The sequence below is a fragment of the Sinohyriopsis cumingii genome, chromosome 19, assembly GCF_028554795.1.
Source record: "Sinohyriopsis cumingii isolate HCF-2022 chromosome 19, ASM2855479v2, whole genome shotgun sequence".
NCBI classification, from domain to species: Eukaryota; Metazoa; Mollusca; class Bivalvia; order Unionida; family Unionidae; genus Sinohyriopsis; species Sinohyriopsis cumingii.
The window spans coordinates 6715842-6737081 of NC_142979.1; the positions used below are offsets into that span (position 1 = coordinate 6715842).

Consider the following 21240-nt stretch of genomic DNA (forward strand, 5'->3'; position numbering starts at 1 on the left):
CATGTTCAATTCCCTTGTACGTAGAGTGACCCACGATTTATTCCCATGTTAATTCCCCTTGTACGTAGATTGACCCACGATTTTTCTCCATGTTAAATTTCCATTGTACGTAGATTGACCCAAGGGTGTTTTTAATGCTAATTCCCATTGTACGTAGAGTGCCCCCCTTCACTACTTGGCACACACTCGCTCGCCCGTCAACAGCCCACCAGTTTAATCCTAAACCGGATGAGCCAAGTCAGTCTTGCATCATCATATTTTGTTTTTATTCAATGTAGATTGTAGACTGCAGACAGATTTTTAAGGGAAGCTGTTACTAAATTCAAAGACTGCACTAAGCCAAGGACATCTAAATAATATAGCTATCCATGGACTTCTATTAAATAGCATCTATGTTATATGTATAGATGCTACATATATTGAAGTCTATGAGCTATTCCTCCAAGGATGGATAACTGAGCCTAGGAAACTTGAGAGCTTTACTAATATGCAGTCATTTTTAACATAATAAATAAAATAAATTATGTAGCCTACACAAGCAAACAACTTCTTCAACCAGGTGCAGTAACCTTAATGCCTTATAAATATTGTACACTTTGATAACAGACTCTTGTTCATTTCAGGCAAATGCCCCCCCCCCCCCACACACACACATTTGCATGTGCTGTCAAATTGCTGTAGCCTATATACGAAATTTAATGAATTGGCCACTATGCCCCATTATAACAATTGAGGAACATTTGGCTTCCCCATGGGAAGATGATAGAAGCTAGAATATAAACTCTCGATTTTTTCATGAATTCAAAGTGTTATAGTCAATTTGAAATCTGTTAAACAAGTAAATAAAATGTATTAAAATTTATTTGTAGACCTTTTAATTTCCATAATCCTATTTTTAGCATAAAAGCCAGCCGTACAAAATATTGTTAGTTTGTTGGGGGGGGGGGGTCATATTTTATTAGGGGGGTCACTGAAAGTTTGACAGTTGTTGACGGGGGGGGGGTAAAAAATTGCCTAAAAATTGTTGACATAATTAATGGACGTCCCCCAACGACAACAACAACAACAACCAGAATATGCTGTTCAAAATAATATTAATTTTGGACACAAGGGATACCACCCTCGTGTTTACCTGACTCGCGATATGTCGGCCTATTCTGCGCACATCTTTGAAAATATGTAATCGGGCTGTGGAAATGAATAACATTACTTTGGACTGTTTCTGTCAGCATTTCGGTCGAGTAATTAGGTCAGGTTTATAGCTAGTTTTACAAAATTCAACGTAACTATGCCAATAATTGGCAAGAGATATTAAGTAAACTAATCCGATCTGGTATTTTTTTTATGGTAAAGTTCAACATTTTATACAAAATAATCTATTATGTGGAAGAAAAACGACAATGAATAGGATGTAATATGTTTACAACGTCTTGTCTATGGGGAAAAATTTACTAAATAATTTAGGAACAATATACGTCGGTGAATTTCTTGAGAATCCAGTTCCAGCGGCAAGTTGACATGTTGGGTAGCAGACGATTTTGTACATGTGGGACAACTTCTTGCCATATTGGAAACTTGGATTAAGATTCAGAACTTTTTTTAAGGTATACATTTCCATCTTTTATATAATGTATTTATTTGTATTATTCTAATAAATACATAGTAAATAGGATTTTCTGGGTTACAGGTTCAAGAAGGTCATGGAGTGGGTCTTCATGTTGACATTTAGAAATCACATTTTCATATGCACTTCGAGTCGAAATGTGGGATATTTTTGTACACTTTATGAATATCACCTTTCTTAATTAAATAACGATCGTTCTTTCTTGGTACATAATGGATGTTTGACCCCAGAATAACACGTGATCCAATGTTTACAGAAATGACGTATCATTGCGCAGAATTACCCGACGCGCAGAATTGGCCGACATGGTGGGTATCTATCTTTCAGTATGATCCTTCATGCAGGATGGAAGAAGAAAGCTTGACAAGCTGCATTCTCAAAATTTCCCCCTTTTCGCACTTTTACAGAGAAAAAAAGAAAAGAAATTCAATGAATATCAAAACCAACCCCACATCAAAAAGAGGGCTTTGCAGTAACTAGAAACACCGAAATACACTGAAAATCCGAAATACACATGCATTTACACGTTCTCTCTGTATATATCCGTTTCCACACACAAATTATTATTTGTTTTTGTTTGAATGATAATATAAAGCAAAATAAAATATGATTTATGTGATCTATATCGGTTTTTACTTTTTGTACATGTGTTCATTTTGATCCCGGTTATGTAAACGCTTCAAAAAAGTTGGCGGTAAAATTGTTATTTTGCAACACGTACGAAATAGACATTACAGCGAGAAGGTTAATAATTTCATACATTGATCTACATGATTGCGTGTTTTAATTGTTTCCAGGGAAATATTAGGTTTTTAACAAAGCGATTATATATTTGATTTCTAGATCAAGTGCAAATATTACAGTTGTATGTAACCATTTTTTTTGTAAGCGACCCTAATTTCGATGATGGAGTTTATTTTCGAGGCAACATACCATTTAGAGGCAGTGTGCGGGTCTGGGATATTCTGACATTAAGATAGAGATTCCTTTATATACATTTAGTGTACGTGTATTTTTTTTTTTATAAGCGAACATCAGGTCGTTTATTAATACGGGTGTAACATATTCTCGCGGATGGCCGATAGGTCATATTTCCGTATTAAGGTAACAGGCTGATTCAGACCAATAAATGAATCGGACATTTTTTTTTTTTGTTGTCTTGAATATTTGCCTGAATTAATGCTTCTGTGAGGCTGATTCAGAATTAATCGTTATCCTGTAATTATTAGTGCCATATATACTAAAATATTAAACTGGGGTAATGTCACGTAAATAAATGTACGACTTAATTCAGTACACTATCATTTATATTCTGTGTATCTTGTGAACCTCCTCATAATTAAAATAAAGAAATTGATGACGTAAGGAACATGGTGATCTTATCTCTTTTGTATAATGAAATATACTTTATAAAGCTTTTTGTTTAAAGCACATTTTTATGTTCTGTGAATGCATAATTAATCAGTTAATTTTATGCAGATGACTTAAATACAATCCATTACCGGCGCAGCATTATATATTGTGGTCTGAGAATGTAATGCTTTTGTTATAGATTTTTCTACACTTACTGGTCTGTTTGTGTTAATTCCTTTGTTAGATTGATAATAAAAGAAGGCCAAGTTTAAATTTTTTAGGCAACTTTGTTGCCTACTTTGCCTGGAAACATGGCCCTTGCATAACCCCATATCTTGATACTGTTTGATGATTGGAGGGCAGGTCTGACTCCCAAATCTCTGTTGATACTGATGGATGATTTTTGGGTAAATCAGATCCCCAAATCTGTGTTGATGTTAACAATTTGTGTGGCAAATAAGACCCCTAAATCAGTATTGATACTGATGGACGATTTGTGGGTAAATTAGACTCCCAAATCTGTGTTGATTCTGATGGACAATTTGTAGTTAAATAGGACCCCCAAATCTGTGTTGATACAGATGGACAATTTGTGGGTAAATCATACACCACAATCAGTGTTGATGCTGATGGATAATTTCTGGATAAATCAGACCACCAAATGTGTGTCGGTGCTGTTACAAGTCTATGCTTTTAAAATAAGTAACTGAAAAGAGTAAAAGCAACAAGCTTTGTAAAATTCAACAAATAATTTAGTTCCCTTGAATACAAAGTGAAAATGAGAAAAAAGAACTTCAGAAATTTCAAATTAAATCCCAAAATAATCAAAGAATTACATATACAAGTCCAGATAATTTAAAGTCCAGAATAAAATTCAGTAGAAGTCCAGAATAAATCACAAAACTGAAGGTGATGATGTGTCTGTGGTAGCTTATAGTGTTGATGTGTCAATAGTCTTTTGTTGAATCACAGTAAGATAATTCCAGGTTGTCACTGACCGTGAATTTTATCAAAGCATCTTTGTATTTCCAGAGAAAATAATCACTTGAATTCAGTAATTTGGAGAAATAAAATTCTGTCAAAAAGCAACATATAGTACAGTTCAAAGTGCTAGAACTTAAAGCATGACTGAAAAATCCTTTTCAGCTACAAGATTATATAATAATTCTCTACATGACCTCAGGTCACAGTTAGCATTTTCTATTTTAAAAATACATTTCCGAATGGAAAATTACCTTGTAGAATGATCCTGATGTTTACAAAATAAAAACCAGAACCTAGATTAGGTAAAATACTGTAAGGAAATTCTAAAACCTAGACTTAGACCCAAATAAATATATTTACTTCTGTTAATAATATTTCTGAATTTAAACCCATACACATTGAAAATAATTGAGCTATGTATTAGTTTACACAATAAAATATAAAAGTCAATTCGGGTCAGGCAGAAATGAAGTAAGATTTAAACAAGATCATGTCCAACATATTGTTACATTACGATAGCATGTAATGAAATAAAAAAACAAAAATTTAACTAAGAAACAATGCAAATTGAACATACATAACAATACTGATGGGTGATTTGTGGGTAAATCAAACCACCAAATTTGTGTTGATAATGATGGGGGATTTGTGGGGGTATGACAGAGCCAATTCATAAAATTGAGGGACCGTTTGCAGACAAACCAGTCCAGAACATATCTTTGTACACTTTAGACACCAGTATTTCTTTTGTCTCTTGAGTGAGTAATCATCAAAAAAGCGGATATCTTACAACATACAGTACTCATGCTAGATGTCAAGATAAGTGGATTATGATATAACAATGCACTGTTTAAATGGTTTGTCAATATAGTCAAAGAATTTGTTTATGTAATAATAGATAAATTTCAGTGCATTTTATATCCAGTTTGCGGCTTCCTTTCATGGGGCCTATGAATTTCTCCAATCCAAACCAATGGTTGTGTGTACAAGTTTAAACAGCCAACCGTGTTGCCAATTAAAAAAAATTGCCAGATATTATATTTTGCCACCAATAAGGAAAAAAATCCAAGTTTGCAACATTGGCAAAGCCCTTCGTGATTCCAGTATAAACTTTGTATGTTATTTTTCATACTTTAAGAAGAAAAAACTGCTTTTTCATGCGCAAGAAAAATACATCTAAAATTTCAGGAGCCATGCTACGATCATCGTGTATTATTCATATGCGATCTCTTCTCCAAAATGATAATAAACATTTTACGTTTTTTTCATAGTTTTAAGAAAGATTTTTCTTGTGTACAAGAAAAATACATGTATATGAAATTTTGGGACCACTCCACGACCGTGTTATATCTGAATTTGTGTTATAACGGAGCGTGATATAGCAGGGTCACACTGTATGCCTGTCTGAACAAGCAGACTGTGGCATTGATGGTCTTAAAACCCTAATACAGCATTATGGAATAGATACGAATTCTGGCTTAGTAGTCAGTAAAGCATTAATTTACATAGGTGAAACTTTGGCGATGCTTATATTAGTGAAAAATCTTACTTTGGAGTACAAGTATCCAAAGGACAGTACTATTAGCTCTGGTAAATTGTACATAACAACCATGAAGTATAAGTTCCCAACATATTCAAACTGACTAAGCTAGCTGTGTATTTGCCCCTTCAGACAGAAGACTGCAGAGGGCTCAGCAGAGAACAATATTCATACACAGATAAAGGAATAGAATCTACAGATAAATGCTTATACAGATAGTGGTAACATCTTTTAAAGATTTTGATTTCAATACAGCTCTAACAGAATGAATGAAGGAAGAGATACATATATTGACGTGTTAGGTAAATGTTCAACTATGGCCATTTTCTCCTCCCTCTATTTTTCTACTCCTCCCTTATTTTTGTGACAGCGGAGTAAAGCTGTCAAAATTTAAGATACTGGATACCCATCAATCCTGAAGATCAGTTACCTAGGTAACCAATTAAAGGGAAAATGTAATCAAAACCAGAAGTTAAGTCCACATTTTAAAATTCAGTTTCCTATAAATATCACTTCCTAACGTCAACTGGAACAAAGTCCAGAATTGATCCTCATTGTGTTTTAAAGTTCTGAAATCCTACATGGCATCTAGTAAATCATCATGGTCTAGTCATCCTAAATATCATCTGACTTCTTTCCTTGGCCATATGCAGATGCTTATTTTGAAACTGAGCTTGAGCTTTGTAAGTAAGACTTTGATTATACAATTTTTTAAATCTATTAAAGGGTGCAACTTAACACATCATTTGTGTTGCAAGAGTATAACCACACTCTAATACTTGCCAGTACCACATTCAAAGAGTTGTCATATGGGTAAACTAGCTATAGGATTAGTCAGTTATTTACTGGAAGAAGCAGTCCTCTGATTGGCACTGAAAAAGTACATGTATTTGAGGCTCAGTTAGAAGGATTGTCAAGTTGAAAACAAAGTGAGTGCTGTCTTTACAAGCACTGACAGAAAACCTGCATACAGTTAGGGTAAATGGGTACACTATGGTTCATTTTATAACCTGGGTTGTTATCAATAGGTGAGTACCGGTACCTGGAAACCCATGCATCTTTACAAGGAGGGAGCTTCTCCCTTTAGATAAAATCTTATAAGCATATCTTTTTAAATTGTATGGGGAACACATTTAAAATGTCTCTTTATATGCTGAGATATTTAATCAGTGACTGAACATTCCGATTGGCACGGAATCAGCAAGAGGCAGATTTCAATCTGCACAAGTTTGTCACCTTGTGTACATTTTACCTTTTATTTTTTATGGAATGAGAATGGGTATTGTCCAATAAGAAAAACAAGTTAACAGTTTTTTGAACTGGGAAGAATTACAGTGTGATAGATTGTGTTGGTAGATATCCCCACTCACCCAGGCTTGTTTTGCATGAGATCCTGAGGAAATTGCATTATTTCTTCTTTTTTGAAGGCAACATCATAACTTCTTACAAGTTTAAGAGAGAGATTAAATTGGAAATGAGTTGTTTTTAAAGCATTCGTGAGTATGGTGATCAAATGAGTCATTCTTCTAATCAAATGGATCAGCCTTAAATAGCCTAAAATGTTGAATAAAAATCACTGATAGCTGATATGTTGGTTTGAAAGTATTTTGTTACTTTGAAAATGGCATATTTATAGATGTAGAGTATATGTCTGTGATCTGGAAATATAGCCAACATGTCACAACACATAAAAGGGCACCTACCCACCACTGTCGTAACTAAAGATGGAAAGACCATCAAGTTCATGTGTGCAGTGATAATGTAGCATTGGCTCTTTATCATAAATTGTATCTATACATGGCACGGTGGTATTGTTTCATACCTAACCTTCAGTGAATATGCTAGTGGATTGAAACATGCTAAATATTCTTTAAGCATGGTAAGAGTGAAATATTTTATAATAGTTTACAGTTGTCTGCTGGAACAATTTTCGGTATATTTTGGTCATATCTCAGTAGTGTTTGGATGTAATGTTGTATATTGGGTTGCATGTAAGTGTTTTTTTCATTGCATCTGTTTTCATTATGTAACTCTAAACACACAGGATTTAGCATGACTGTATTGTATCTTTCCTTTTTTCTTAAAAGTAGTATAGATATCAAAGTTTCAAGTAATATAAAAGATTTTTACTTATTTTGAGTTGAATTGTTTATCATATAGTGATTTTTGTTTTCTATGTTACAGCTGGTACTTTCCTCCTTAAAGGGACAAAGATCTATAAACATGGCAGACATAGAAGAGAAAATGTTTACAATCCAGGGGGTGAAGGTTATGTTTCCATGTAAGCCATATCCCTCACAGTTCAGCATGATGGATAGAGTAGGTGTCTTCTATGTTTCTTTCTTTTTTAAATCTGAAAAATCTGTCAATTAAATGTACAGTTTGCATCTACAGCAACGGCATGATAGATTCAACTTATTAACAGAGCCCATTTGTTGGAGTGCATGTATATTGACAGATGGACTCAATATTTCTAGCTAAAGGCACCAGATTATTATGGACATTTGGACCCGTGTTGAATATCTCTAGCTAAAAGCACTGGATTAATGTAGACATTTGGAACAATGCTCACTATTTCAAATTACCTGATTATTGTGGACAGTTGAACTGGTCTGCATTTCTAGGTACCTGATTGACCTGGACAGTTGGACCAATACCCTGTATTTCTAGCTACCTGATTATTATGGACAGTTGGACCAGTGCTCCCTATTTCTACCTACCTGATTAATATGGACAGTTGGACCAGTACTTCCTATTTCTAGCTACTGGATTTACATGTTCTAAATCTTGTTGCACATTCTGAAGTGGAAAGAATTTATTGTCAAGTAAAATAGTTTTGATTTTCACTTGTGACAATTGTCTATGAATTAAAATAAAAATCAAAGCAGCTTAGAATATTAAATAAATGTTGATAGAGTTAAGTTATGAATGTGTAATGTTGATGGAGTTCAGTTATGAATTTGTAATGTTGAAAGAGTTCAGTTATGAATGTGTAATGTTAATAGAGTTGAGTTATGAATGTGTAATGTTGATGGGGTTCAGTTATGAATGTGTAATATTAATAGAGTTAAGTTATGAATGTGTAATACTGATGGGGTTCAGTTATGAATGTGTATTGTTAATGGAGTTAAGTTATGTATAAGTAATGTTGGTAGAGTTAAGTTGTTGTTGTTGTAGGGTTTAACGCTATTTTTAAGCATAAGGTTGGCTATACATGGCGGCTAGTATAAATGGTGGAGGAAGAAACAGGGAAAACCCCGGAAAGAACCACTAACCCACGAGAAGCTACTGGCAAGCTTTCTCACATACCCATATTGGCCAAACCTGAGACTTGAACCCATGCAGACAAGGGTGAGATGGCAATGATCTGTAACGGTGAGTGCTTTAGACCACTTGCCACTCTGGGCGATAGAGTGTGTAATGTTGATAGAATTAAGTTATGAATGTGTAATGTTAAGAGAGTTAAGTTATGAATGAAATGTTGATGGAGTCAAGTTGTGCATGTATAATGTTGACAGAGTTAAGTTATGGATTGGATTGATCCAAGCACTGCCTTGAAGTAACAAGTTACAAGCTCAGTTTGTGTCATGGAGGCAATAGGCAGCAGAAGCGTTTTATATTAATTCATGTATTTTCCAGTTTGAATTTAATTTTTCTTATTTATTTTTAACCCATCATAAACAGATCTACGCTACACTACTGCAGCTTTTCTTCAGTGTCGTGTTCAGGTCCATTGAAATGTTTAAAATGTAACTAGTAAGAGCATCCCAAAATCTGGTCATAAATATTGTAGGTCATTTAATTGCATCATCACGTAGCGATGTCAGTAATATGAAGCTTTCTTGTTAATGTGATGAATAAATGATGTCAGAATTATGGTTATTTGATTTGAAGTTGATGAAAATCATTGAAAAATGAATTGTTGGAAGCATTTTATGATGTAAAATAATTTATATTAAGATGACAGTGTTGCAGGAGTTTGTTAATTTATATTAAGATGACAGTGTTGCAGGACTTTGTTAATTTATATTAAGATGAAAGTGTTACAAGAGTTTGTTAATTTATGTTAAGACAGTGTTACAAGAGTTTGTTAAATTATATTAAGACAGTGTTACAAGAGTTAATTTATATTAAGACAGTGTTACAAGAGTATGTTAATTTATATTAAGACAGTGTTACAAGAGTTTGTTAATTTATATTAAGACAGTGTTGCAAGAGTATGTTAATTTATATTAAGACAGTGTTACAAGAGTTTGTTAATTTATATTAAGACAGTGTTACAAGAGTTTGTTAAATTATATTAAGATGACAGTGTTGCAAGAGTTTGTTAATTTATATTAAGATGACAGTGTTGCAGGACTTTGTTAAATTATATTAAGATGACATTGTTACAAGAGTTTGTTAATTTATATTAAGCCAGTGTTACAAGAGTTTGTTAATTTATATTAAGACAGTGTTACAAGAGTTTGTTAAATTATATTAAGATGACAGTGTTACAAGAGTTTGTTAATTTATATTAAGACTGTTGCAAGAGTATGTTAATTTATATTAAGACAGTGTTACAAGAGTTTGTTAATTTGTATTAAGACATTGTTACAAGAGTTTGTTAATTTATATTAAGACAGTGTTACAAGAGTTTGTTAATTTATATTAAGACAGTGTTGCAAGAGTATGTTAATTTATATTAAGACAGTGTTACAAGAGTTTGTTAATTTATATTAAGACAGTGTTACAAGAGTGTTAAATTATATTGAGACAGTGTTGCAAGAGTATGTTAATTTATATTAAGATGACAGTGTTGCAGGACTTTGTTAATTTATATTAAGATGACAGTGTTACAAGAGTTTGCTAATTTCTATTAAGATAGTGTTACAAGAGTTTGTTAATTTATATTAAGACAGTGTTGCAAGAGTATGTTAATTTATATTAAGACAGTGTTACAAGAGTTTGTTAATTTATATTAAGACAGTGTTACAAGAGTATGTTGATTTATATTAAGGCAGTGTTACAAGAGTTTGTTAATTTATATTAAGACAGTGTTACAAGAGTTTGTTAATTTATATTAAGATGACAGTGTTGCAGGACTTTGTTAAATTATATTAAGATGACATTGTTACAAGAGTTTGTTAATTTATATTAAGCCAGTGTTACAAGAGTTTGTTAATTTATATTAAGACAGTGTTACAAGAGTTTGTTAAATTATATTAAGATGACAGTGTTACAAGAGTTTGTTAATTTATATTAAGACTGTTGCAAGAGTATGTTAATTTATATTAAGACAGTGTTACAAGAGTTTGTTAATTTGTATTAAGACATTGTTACAAGAGTTTGTTAATTTATATTAAGACAGTGTTACAAGAGTTTGTTAATTTATATTAAGACAGTGTTGCAAGAGTATGTTAATTTATATTAAGACAGTGTTACAAGAGTTTGTTAATTTATATTAAGACAGTGTTACAAGAGTTTGTTAATTTATATTAAGACAGTGTTGCAAGAGTATGTTAATTTATATTAAGACAGTGTTACAAGAGTTTGTTAATTTATATTAAGACAGTGTTACAAGAGTGTTAAATTATATTGAGACAGTGTTGCAAGAGTATGTTAATTTATATTAAGATGACAGTGTTGCAGGACTTTGTTAATTTATATTAAGATGACAGTGTTACAAGAGTTTGCTAATTTCTATTAAGATAGTGTTACAAGAGTTTGTTAATTTATATTAAGACAGTGTTGCAAGAGTATGTTAATTTATATTAAGACAGTGTTACAAGAGTTTGTTAATTTATATTAAGACAGTGTTACAAGAGTATGTTGATTTATATTAAGGCAGTGTTACAAGAGTTTGTTAATTTATATTAAGACAGTGTTACAAGAGTTTGTTAATTTATATTAAGATGACAGTGTTGCAGGACTTTGTTAAATTATATTAAGATGACATTGTTACAAGAGTTTGTTAATTTATATTAAGCCAGTGTTACAAGAGTTTGTTGATTTATATTAAGACAGTGTTACAAGAGTTTGTTAAATTATATTAAGATGACAGTGTTACAAGAGTTTGTTAATTTATATTAAGACTGTTGCAAGAGTATGTTAATTTATATTAAGACAGTGTTACAAGAGTTTGTTAATTTGTATTAAGACATTGTTACAAGAGTTTGTTAATTTATATTAAGACAGTGTTACAAGAGTTTGTTAATTTATATTAAGACAGTGTTGCAAGAGTATGTTAATTTATATTAAGACAGTGTTACAAGAGTTTGTTAATTTATATTAAGACAGTGTTACAAGAGTGTTAAATTATATTGAGACAGTGTTGCAAGAGTATGTTAATTTATATTAAGATGACAGTGTTGCAGGACTTTGTTAATTTATATTAAGATGACAGTGTTGCAAGAGTTTGTTAATTTATATTAAGATGACAGTGTTGCAGGACTTTGTTAAATTATATTAAGATGACATTGTTACAAGAGTTTGTTAATTTATATTAAGCCAGTGTTACAAGAGTTTGTTAATTTATATTAAGACAGTGTTACAAGAGTTTGTTAAATTATATTAAGATGACAGTGTTACAAGAGTTTGTTAATTTATATTAAGACTGTTGCAAGAGTATGTTAATTTATATTAAGACAGTGTTACAAGAGTTTGTTAATTTGTATTAAGACATTGTTACAAGAGTTTGTTAATTTATATTAAGACAGTGTTGCAAGAGTATGTTAATTTATATTAAGACAGTGTTACAAGAGTTTGTTAATTTATATTAAGACAGTGTTACAAGAGTGTTAAATTATATTGAGACAGTGTTGCAAGAGTATGTTAATTTATATTAAGATGACAGTGTTGCAGGACTTTGTTAATTTATATTAAGATGACAGTGTTACAAGAGTTTGCTAATTTCTATTAAGATAGTGTTACAAGAGTTTGTTAATTTATATTAAGACAGTGTTGCAAGAGTATGTTAATTTATATTAAGACAGTGTTACAAGAGTTTGTTAATTTATATTAAGACAGTGTTACAAGAGTATGTTGATTTATATTAAGGCAGTGTTACAAGAGTTTGTTGATTTATATTAAGACAGTGTTACAAGAGTTTGTTAATTTATATTAAGACAGTGTTACAAGAGTATGTTAATTTATATTAAGACAGTGTTACAAGAGTTTGTTAATTTATATTAAGACAGTGTTACAAGAGTATGTTTATTTATATTAAGACAGTGTTACAAGAGTTTGTTAATTTATATTAAGACAGTGTTGCAAGAGTTTGTTAAATTATATTAAGACAGTGTTGCAAGAGTATGTTAATTTATATTAAGACAGTGTTACAAAAGTATGTTAATTTATATTAAGACAGTGTTACAAGAGTATGTTAATTTATATTAAGACAGTGTTGCAAGAGTATGTTAATTTATATTAAGACAGTGTTGCATGAGTATGTTAATTTATATTAAGACAGTGTTGCAAGAGGATATAACAATACTTTTAGTTGGAAGACAGTGGAAATGTAAAAATTGCTTAGTAAAGTAACATTTCATTTCAGGTAATAAGAGGGTTGGAAAGAAGACAGAATTGCCTGCTAGAAAGCCCCACTGGAAGTGGAAAGAGTCTTGCCTTGCTATGTTCTGCACTTGCATGGCAGTTTGCAGAAAATGGTGGGTTATTTTTCAATTATTATATCCGTTTAACTAGGCAGTGAACATTCTATAATGTTCAAGTTGCCAAAATAAAGAATTGTTAAGGGCTGTCCCATTTAAACATACACGGTACACAGATAAGACAGTTTTTAAAAAATATATATTAAAATGATAAGGAAATTCTAAATTGCATCTGCAGGTGAGTACCCCACATTAAAGGTGCCTTCTGTGAGTCCCATGTGTGTTTACTGGAATGGATCTAAAAATATTTCAGAACTTAGAAATATAGTCTCTATAAAAATCCATTTTAGTGTTAGATAATTTTACTTGCATATCAACATTTTCAACTTGACCAACGTTTTTCCAATCCTGCTTGAACTTCAGAAGTCAAACTTGTCACATCTGATATATTAGCTGTAACAGGGTTGCATCTAGGAAACGCGATCGTGTGCCCCCCACCCCAATTTAAGATTTCCCGCAAGTCTTTCAATCCTATGCGGGCAAAATCATGCAAAAAATAAGAATTGAGTGCATTTTTTGTTAAGAATGTGTTATTTTGTTATTGTTTTTTTTTTTTTTTGCTTAAAAATTCCAAGTTGTCACTCTCATTGCAAGTGTTGTACTTGTATAGTTCTAAATATGTCACATATTTCTGTGTGTCATGTGCTCAGTTCTGATTGGTTAATAACAAAATTCAGAAGAGCACATTTGATACAGAGGCTGGCTTGGCTGTACAATGTGTTAAATGACTAAATCAGTAAAAACTCGGACTCTTTTTCATTATTTTAATGGCAACAACTTCTAATAATAGTCAGGGTGCATACGTTTCTGTAAATAGGCACAATGGCAGCAAACAAACACTTCTCAGGCTAATCCCGTATTGGATGATGCTAGTGATGATGTGCTTAAAGACGGTGGCAATGAAACTAAGGGTCCCTCTAATGCCAAGAAAATAAAAGTACTGTTTCAATTCAGACTGGAAACAAAATCAACCATGGCTGGAAATGAATGAAAAAAATGCTTTGCAGATGGTGTGTAAAAACTGGCAAAAAAAATTCTTTCACACTTGGAAATGTTAATTTCAGGACATCAACCCATGACAGACATGTTGAATTACCAGCTCACAAACAGGCGATTCAGGATTTGAAACTAAGTGAAAATCTTAAAACTACATGCATGGCAGCTATCAGCAAGAAATCTGAATCAGTTATTCATGCTATGTTATTTGCCTATTATATGGCGAAGGAGAATATTGCTTCTCTAAAATATGGCTCACTGTTGGATTTTGTTGACTTTCTGGGTGTTGGTGTTGGCAACATGAGAGTTGGAGGAAATGCAACATATTTGTCAAGGGCTTCTATAGATTAATTTCAGGCAAGTTCTTTTATTTTATTTACATTTGTTCTATTGAAATTTAGATGGAAAAATGGTGTTTACTGACAAGCAACCAAAACATGATCAGTTAGGTTCCAATCAAGGCATATCTTGAGGAATCCATGTTACTAAAAATAGCACCTAGCATCGTGATCAGCCAATAAAATTGCATTCGGTAGCTAGTCATCATAACTTCCTGTCAACGTTTAATGGTGGATAATGTTTTCCTTTTTAATCAATCTGGATTGTTGGTACTTGTTTCTTTTTTCATGAAATTCTTTCCTGTCTAGACAGGTCACATTTCAGTATCAGTGTAATGAGTTTTCATGTCTAGACAGGTCACATTTCAGTATCACTATAACGAGTTTTCGTGTCCAGACAGGTCACATTTCAGTATCACTGTAACAAGTTTTCATGTCTAGACAGGTCACATTTCAGTATCAATGTAACGAGTTTTCCTGTCTAGACAGGTCACATTTCAGAATCAATGTAACGAGTTTTCATGTCTAGACAGGTCACATTTCAGTATCACTGTAATGAGTTTTCATGTCTGGAAAGGTCACATTTCAGTATCACTGTAACGAGTTTTTGTGTGTTTGAAATGATGATACAGTTGCTGTTGTTTGAATAATTTTCTGAGCATGTAAGGAGTTGCTGTTGATTCGTGATATGGTACGGTAGTCAGACAAATCCCACCGCTTGAAACTTATATGATGATTTAGTAAATAAGTTATTATTATTTGCTCTGATAATCATTGCAGCAAATAACATTGACCCTGATCTGCTTATATCACAACTGTGCATACGTAGGGACCCATCAATGATGTATATAATACTGTTTTTTGTTTTTAAAATTGTCATATACAGACAGGCATAATCACTTCCTTCATTGCTATAATTGAATGACTTTAATTAACAGAGAGAGAGAGAGGCTGTAGTGCCATATTATTTTAGCATTTAAACTCCGTGATGGGATTTCTTAAAACGACAGAATGATCACAAGGCAACATCCTAAGACACTCCATGATCTTAGGTTAAGGTTCTTGCACAATTTGCATCTGATTTTGGTCATTTTACTTTGTTGTTTATTTTTAAAAATATATTTGTTTTACATTTCTCAAATGCTTAAACAATAATAAAATAATAATAATAATGATAATAAAATACTTTTATACTTTGATTTATCATCGAGCTTTAATTTTTTCCAGGATTGCATAGCAACAGTGATAGAATCTGAGTTAATGCAGAAAGTACTATGTAGTCCATTCATTAACATCTTAACTGATGAGAGTACAGATATTTCAAATACCAAGAAGTTGGTCATTTATGAGTGACCCAAAATATGTTTTGACAGTGGTCTCTTGCGAAGACTATCATTAAAAGAGAAATGTACCCTAGAGACAAAATGTGCAGGCTCTGGCAGATTGTACATAACATCATGTACATTTCCAAATCTTTTTCAATATCAGTGGCCATGGTTATGCCATACCAAACCGCTGACTGTGAGAGAGGATTCAGCAATCAAAATCGAACCAAAACTGCAGGAAGAAGTCATTTAGAAGAAAGGGTTCTCAACAGACTCTTGAAGAACCTCTTCTGAGAGACTTCAACTTTACCAAGGCATTGGTAGAGTGGAGGATGAGAACCGACATGAGGCTATTTAGGAAGTAGTGATCATATTTGCAGAATAATACAGTCACAATTAGTCTGTCTGGATGCAGATGTATATATGTTTCAGTTCAGAGTTAACTGTTACAGAAACTGTATATGTACTTTCCCTATGTCATTTAGAACTTTGGACTTTTCCTTAAAAATTATTTTTTGTCATCCATGAAAGGAAAATATTTGCTCTTCTGATCTTTCTTAGTATGGATTTGTAACCAATCAGAATTGAGCATGTGACACGCAGGAAGTACATGACACTTTTTTATGATCAGCCAGAGTAGTGACACTATTTGCAGTCTATGGTTTGATTCTTTAATAGTTAGTGTGTAGATAGGATATTGTTATTAGAAAACATAAGACTTTGATTTCAGTTTTGAGTGTTATGCTATAATATATAGAAGACATGAGATGCATTTAATGCACTTATTATACTTGCTATTTCTGTTTTTGAATACATTGAGTTTTTCTTACACCATACTGGAAGGCCCTCCCCCATGGCTGTGTTGGCCCCCCACCCACCCCTTTTTCAGATTCAGTGGGGCCAAGTACCCACATTTATCAAATCCTAGTTGGAACGCTGCTGTAAAATCAGTACTACAGACTTGAATCAGGTGAGATTGTTGTCATCACTAACCCAAAATTTGGTCTTGAGATTTTCACAGTATGAGATCTAAGCATTTGCGTTGCATGTTAATATTGAATATTGTGATATCACTGTATGAATCTAGTGATACAGATATCACACTGATAATTCAGTATGTTGGTATAACATGATATCATTGTATGAATCTAGTGATGCAGATATCACAGTTATAATTCAGTATGTTGGTATAACATGATATCATTGTATGAATCTAGTGATACAGATATCACAGATAATTCAGTATGTTGGTATAACATGATAGCATTGTATGAATCTAGTGCTACAGATATCACAGTGATAATTCAGTATGTTGGTATAACATGATATCATTGTATGAATCTAGTGATACTGATATCACAGTGATAATTCAGTATGTTGGTATAACATGATCTCATTGTATGAATCTAGTGATACAGATATCACAGTGATAATTCAGTATGTTGGTATAACATAATATCATTGTATGAATCTAGTGATACTGATATCACTGATAATTCAGTATGTTGGTATAACATGATATCATTGTATGAATGTAGTGATACAGATATCACTGATAATTCTGTATGTTGGTATAACATGATATCATTGTATGAATCTAGTGATACAGATATCACTGATAATTCGGTATGTTAGTATAACATGATATTGTATGGATCTGGTGATACAGATATCACTGATAATTCTGTATGTTGGTATAACATGATATCATTGTATGAATCTAGTGCTACAGATAGCACAGTGATAATTCAGTATGTTGGTATAACATGATATCATTGTATGAATCTAGTGCTACAGATAGCACAGGGATAATTCATTATGTTGGTATAACATGGTATCATTGTATGAATCTAGTGATACAGATATCACAGTGATGATTCAGTATGTTGGTATAACGTGATATTGACATCATGTTGAAAAATGTTTTTATGTTTTCAGGATTCAAATTTAACAAGTACTTTAAAACTGCATGTTAATTGTCATGGGTTGTGTAGCCTTGGAAAGTCCTCTTATTTCACTAAAGTAAATTTTAAAAATCCTTCAAATTCACATGATTAGAAATATGTTGGAGGTAGTTTTTTTTAAAACTTGTGAATGTTTGGTCTGAAATAAAGAATAACATGCACCAGTTGTTGAATTATGCATGGTTACAGTATTGCATGGTTACAACTATATTCACACTTTTGATTTCATCTTATATACATCCAGCCACTGTCACCAGTACTTTTTCTAAGCAGCAGAGTAATGTCCAGTTTAGTTGATAAGAAAAAGATTCTGACATGAGGAAAAAGACCAAGTGACTTTCCAGTTAACAATACAAATGTTCTGATTCATTGAGGAAAAATAAAATAATTATAACTTGACTGAAAAAGTAAAGTGATTTCCCAATTAACAATACCAATGGCTGACATGTGCGAATGGGAAATATTCTGCTTCATCATGCCTGGAAAGTGGTTGTCTGGCTACAGTTGGATCAGAGAAGTAAGAGAAATAGGTGCAAGGCATACTGTACATGTTGTCGTATAAAGCAGGATTTTGGAAGATGACTTTTTTGGACATTTTTCAATTGTAGAGAAATGCAAGTAGTAAGAAAAGTTACGTTCTTGTGTGTTGTCTTTCTTCAAGTGCAACAGAACTATTTGTGGTGAACTCTGAAGAAACTATATGATGATGTAACTCCCAAGAAAACCTCGGGCTTTTGAAGTTTATGTTAAAAAAAATTGACCATATGTTCCTTTCAAGAATTTTAGAATTCCTAGCTTTTATCTTTTATATTATATACCTTTTACAGAAATTTAATATCTTTGCCCTTTATATGTTATCTTGTAGCTGATGTTTACATCAGTTTGGAAGGGTTTATATAAAGTTGCTGGCGTCGTTGTAAAGAGTAATATTTTGCACTACAGTGATGTGTTTTATTGTTTGGATGTCACATATTGTATACTACATCAGTTGCTGATTTCAACTATAAGTTTGTAATTGACATGCTAGGTGTTCCTTCCATGTCATCGCAAGCTGTTTGTGGAACTCTTCTTTTTGGAGGGGGATGAAAAGTAATAGAATGTAATACTTGAGCAAATTTTGATGAATTTTTATTTTGACTATTATTATTTTTTTTTTTTTTTATTATTTCAGAGAAAGCTGTTAGAGAACAACTTGAAGACAAAAGTGAGTATGTGATGGAATGATCTCCACAGCAGTTTATTTCATGAAACATAAACAGTTTCAGAGGAAAACATAAGAATAAGAATAACTTGAGTATGTTGACTAAGTGTTGGTCATTCTCAAAGCAACATTGTAGGTATACCATTGCATGATTTAAGTGACATAACTCATCTTGTTTTTGCATGTTACTTAGGCTGCAAATCAGGGTTCTCAGAGAGTGCATGTTTTACCCTTTGGGTACATGAAAACCACAGTAAGGGAATCCCAAGGATGTGCATAGCTTCCATGTATGAATTGTATGCTATACTCCCATCATTGTTGGTGTAGCTTGCAGTCGGTTAAATAGCGTGTATTTCTAACTACATTATAGGAAACTCGTGATTTTTGTTTATTAAACTTACCTGTGTTTCATGTTTACACAAACTAATATTAACATTAAAGCAGAAAAATAACACTCTGAGACATGGATCATTCTCATATGTATGCAACATGCAACATTGGTTCGGAAGCAGAAACTGCCATATTTTTTTTATATGTCCAATTTTTTTTTATCTCCCAGTTCTCATGCCATGTAATTTTAAAAAAATTATCTTTCCATGCAAAGAGAGCTTATTGAGATCCCTGATTATACCTCAAGTCCATCACACCTTGTGCATTGTTGTACCTTCAGTCCATCACACCTTGTGCATTGTTGTACCTTCAGTCCATCACACCTTGTGCATTGTTGTACCTTCAGTCCATCACACCTTGTGCATTGTTGTACCTTCAGTCCATCACACCTTGTGCATTGTTGTACCTTCAGTCCATCACACCTTGTGCATTGTTGTACCTTCAGTCCATCACACCTTGTGCATTGTTGTATCTCCAGTCCATCACACCTTGTGCATTGTTGTACTTTTAGTCCATCACACCTTGTGCATTGTTGTACCTTCAGTCCATCACACCTTGTGCATTTATATTGGGCAAATGTAACCATAGTGTGTGGCAAAGTTCTCTTTCACAAAGTTAGATTTTGTTTGTGTCTTTGATGATTGTTTTGCTTTCATTATTTAATGCAACAAATTATAAACTCAAATAGCAGTCCATTAAATGACTGTCAGGTAGACTCAAATAGCAGTCCATTAAATGACTGCCAGGTAGACTCAGATAGCAGTCCATTAAATGACTGTCAGGTAGACTCAGATAGCAGTCAATTAAATGACTGCCAGGTAGAGCTGATAATGCAGCCTAGAGAAGCTGCTAGCTTTTGGACAACCCTTTTCTTTCTTGTGGGCATTAGTATTTATTCTCCAAAACACTTTTAATTATATTGTGAAAAAAATGTAGAAATGCCAAGATATCTGGTAGATTGTGGGCTGTTGCACAAGATATAATTTGGTAGACTCTTGGCTGTTGCACAAGATATAATCTGGTAGACCCTTGGCCATTGCACAATATATAATTTGGTAGACTCTAGACTGTTGCACAAGATATAATCTGGTAGACTCTTGGCTGTTGAACATGATCTTTCAGACCCCACATAAGTATATTTGTCAATCCTGCATAGCAACCAGATCTGCCAAATCCTTTACAGTAAACAGATCTGTCAAATCCTGTACAGTAAACAGATCTTTCAAATCCTGCATAGCAACCAGATCCGTCAAATCCTGTACAGTAAAAAAAAATTTTCAAATCCTGCGTAGCAACCAGATCTGTCGAGTCCTGTACAGTAAACAGTTCTTTCAAATCCTGCATAGCAACCAGATTAAAAGAACATTTCATTCTGAGCCAGTTGAATGATCTGCCACATTGATGTATACTTTAGAGAATTTCATGATTTTTACTTCTCTGCTTTTGTTAATAAATAGTCCCTCACTTTTTTATTCAGACATTACCATTTTTTAAAATCAAATCTAATTTGTTCACAATATGACTATTTGACACCAGAACCTTGTAATTTTTTGAATAATCTTTCAATTATTCAAATCATTTCAGAGGAGGGCTGTTCTAAATGCAATTACAATGGTATCCCGCAGACTAACAATGACATCAAGATTGTGGAGGAGACTTTGGATCCAGATAAAAGCTTTGCAGGCAACACTCAGAATTTTCCTGGCACAGGGCTTGATGAGAATGATGACGATGACTTTAAACCATTCTCCACAATCCGATCTTCAGTAAACCAGGTCAGAATCAACCTTGAAGCAGCTTTTAGCACATTAACCCCTAGCGACGACTTTACAGGGCAGGAGGTAGTAGCCTACTGCCGAGCTCTGTAGCGTCATGG

At 32.9% G+C, this 21240-nt stretch overlaps 1 protein-coding gene across 3 annotated transcripts in view; it reads left to right on the top strand.

The window, feature by feature from the left end:
* Window positions 1-2312: 2312 nt before the first annotated feature.
* Window positions 2313-21240, top strand: part of LOC149775097 (Fanconi anemia group J protein homolog) — a 240562-nt gene continuing 221634 nt past the window's right edge. For all 3 annotated transcript variants that reach the window (XM_089944188.1, XM_089944189.1, XM_089944190.1), the window contains exons 1-5: window positions 2313-2368; window positions 7686-7820; window positions 13036-13147; window positions 18945-18977; window positions 20949-21139. In XM_089944188.1, the coding sequence (XP_089800314.1) occupies window positions 7725-7820; window positions 13036-13147; window positions 18945-18977; window positions 20949-21139 (432 nt within the window). In that variant the 5' untranslated portion in view covers window positions 2313-2368; window positions 7686-7724. The remainder of the gene's footprint in view (window positions 2369-7685; window positions 7821-13035; window positions 13148-18944; window positions 18978-20948; window positions 21140-21240) is intronic.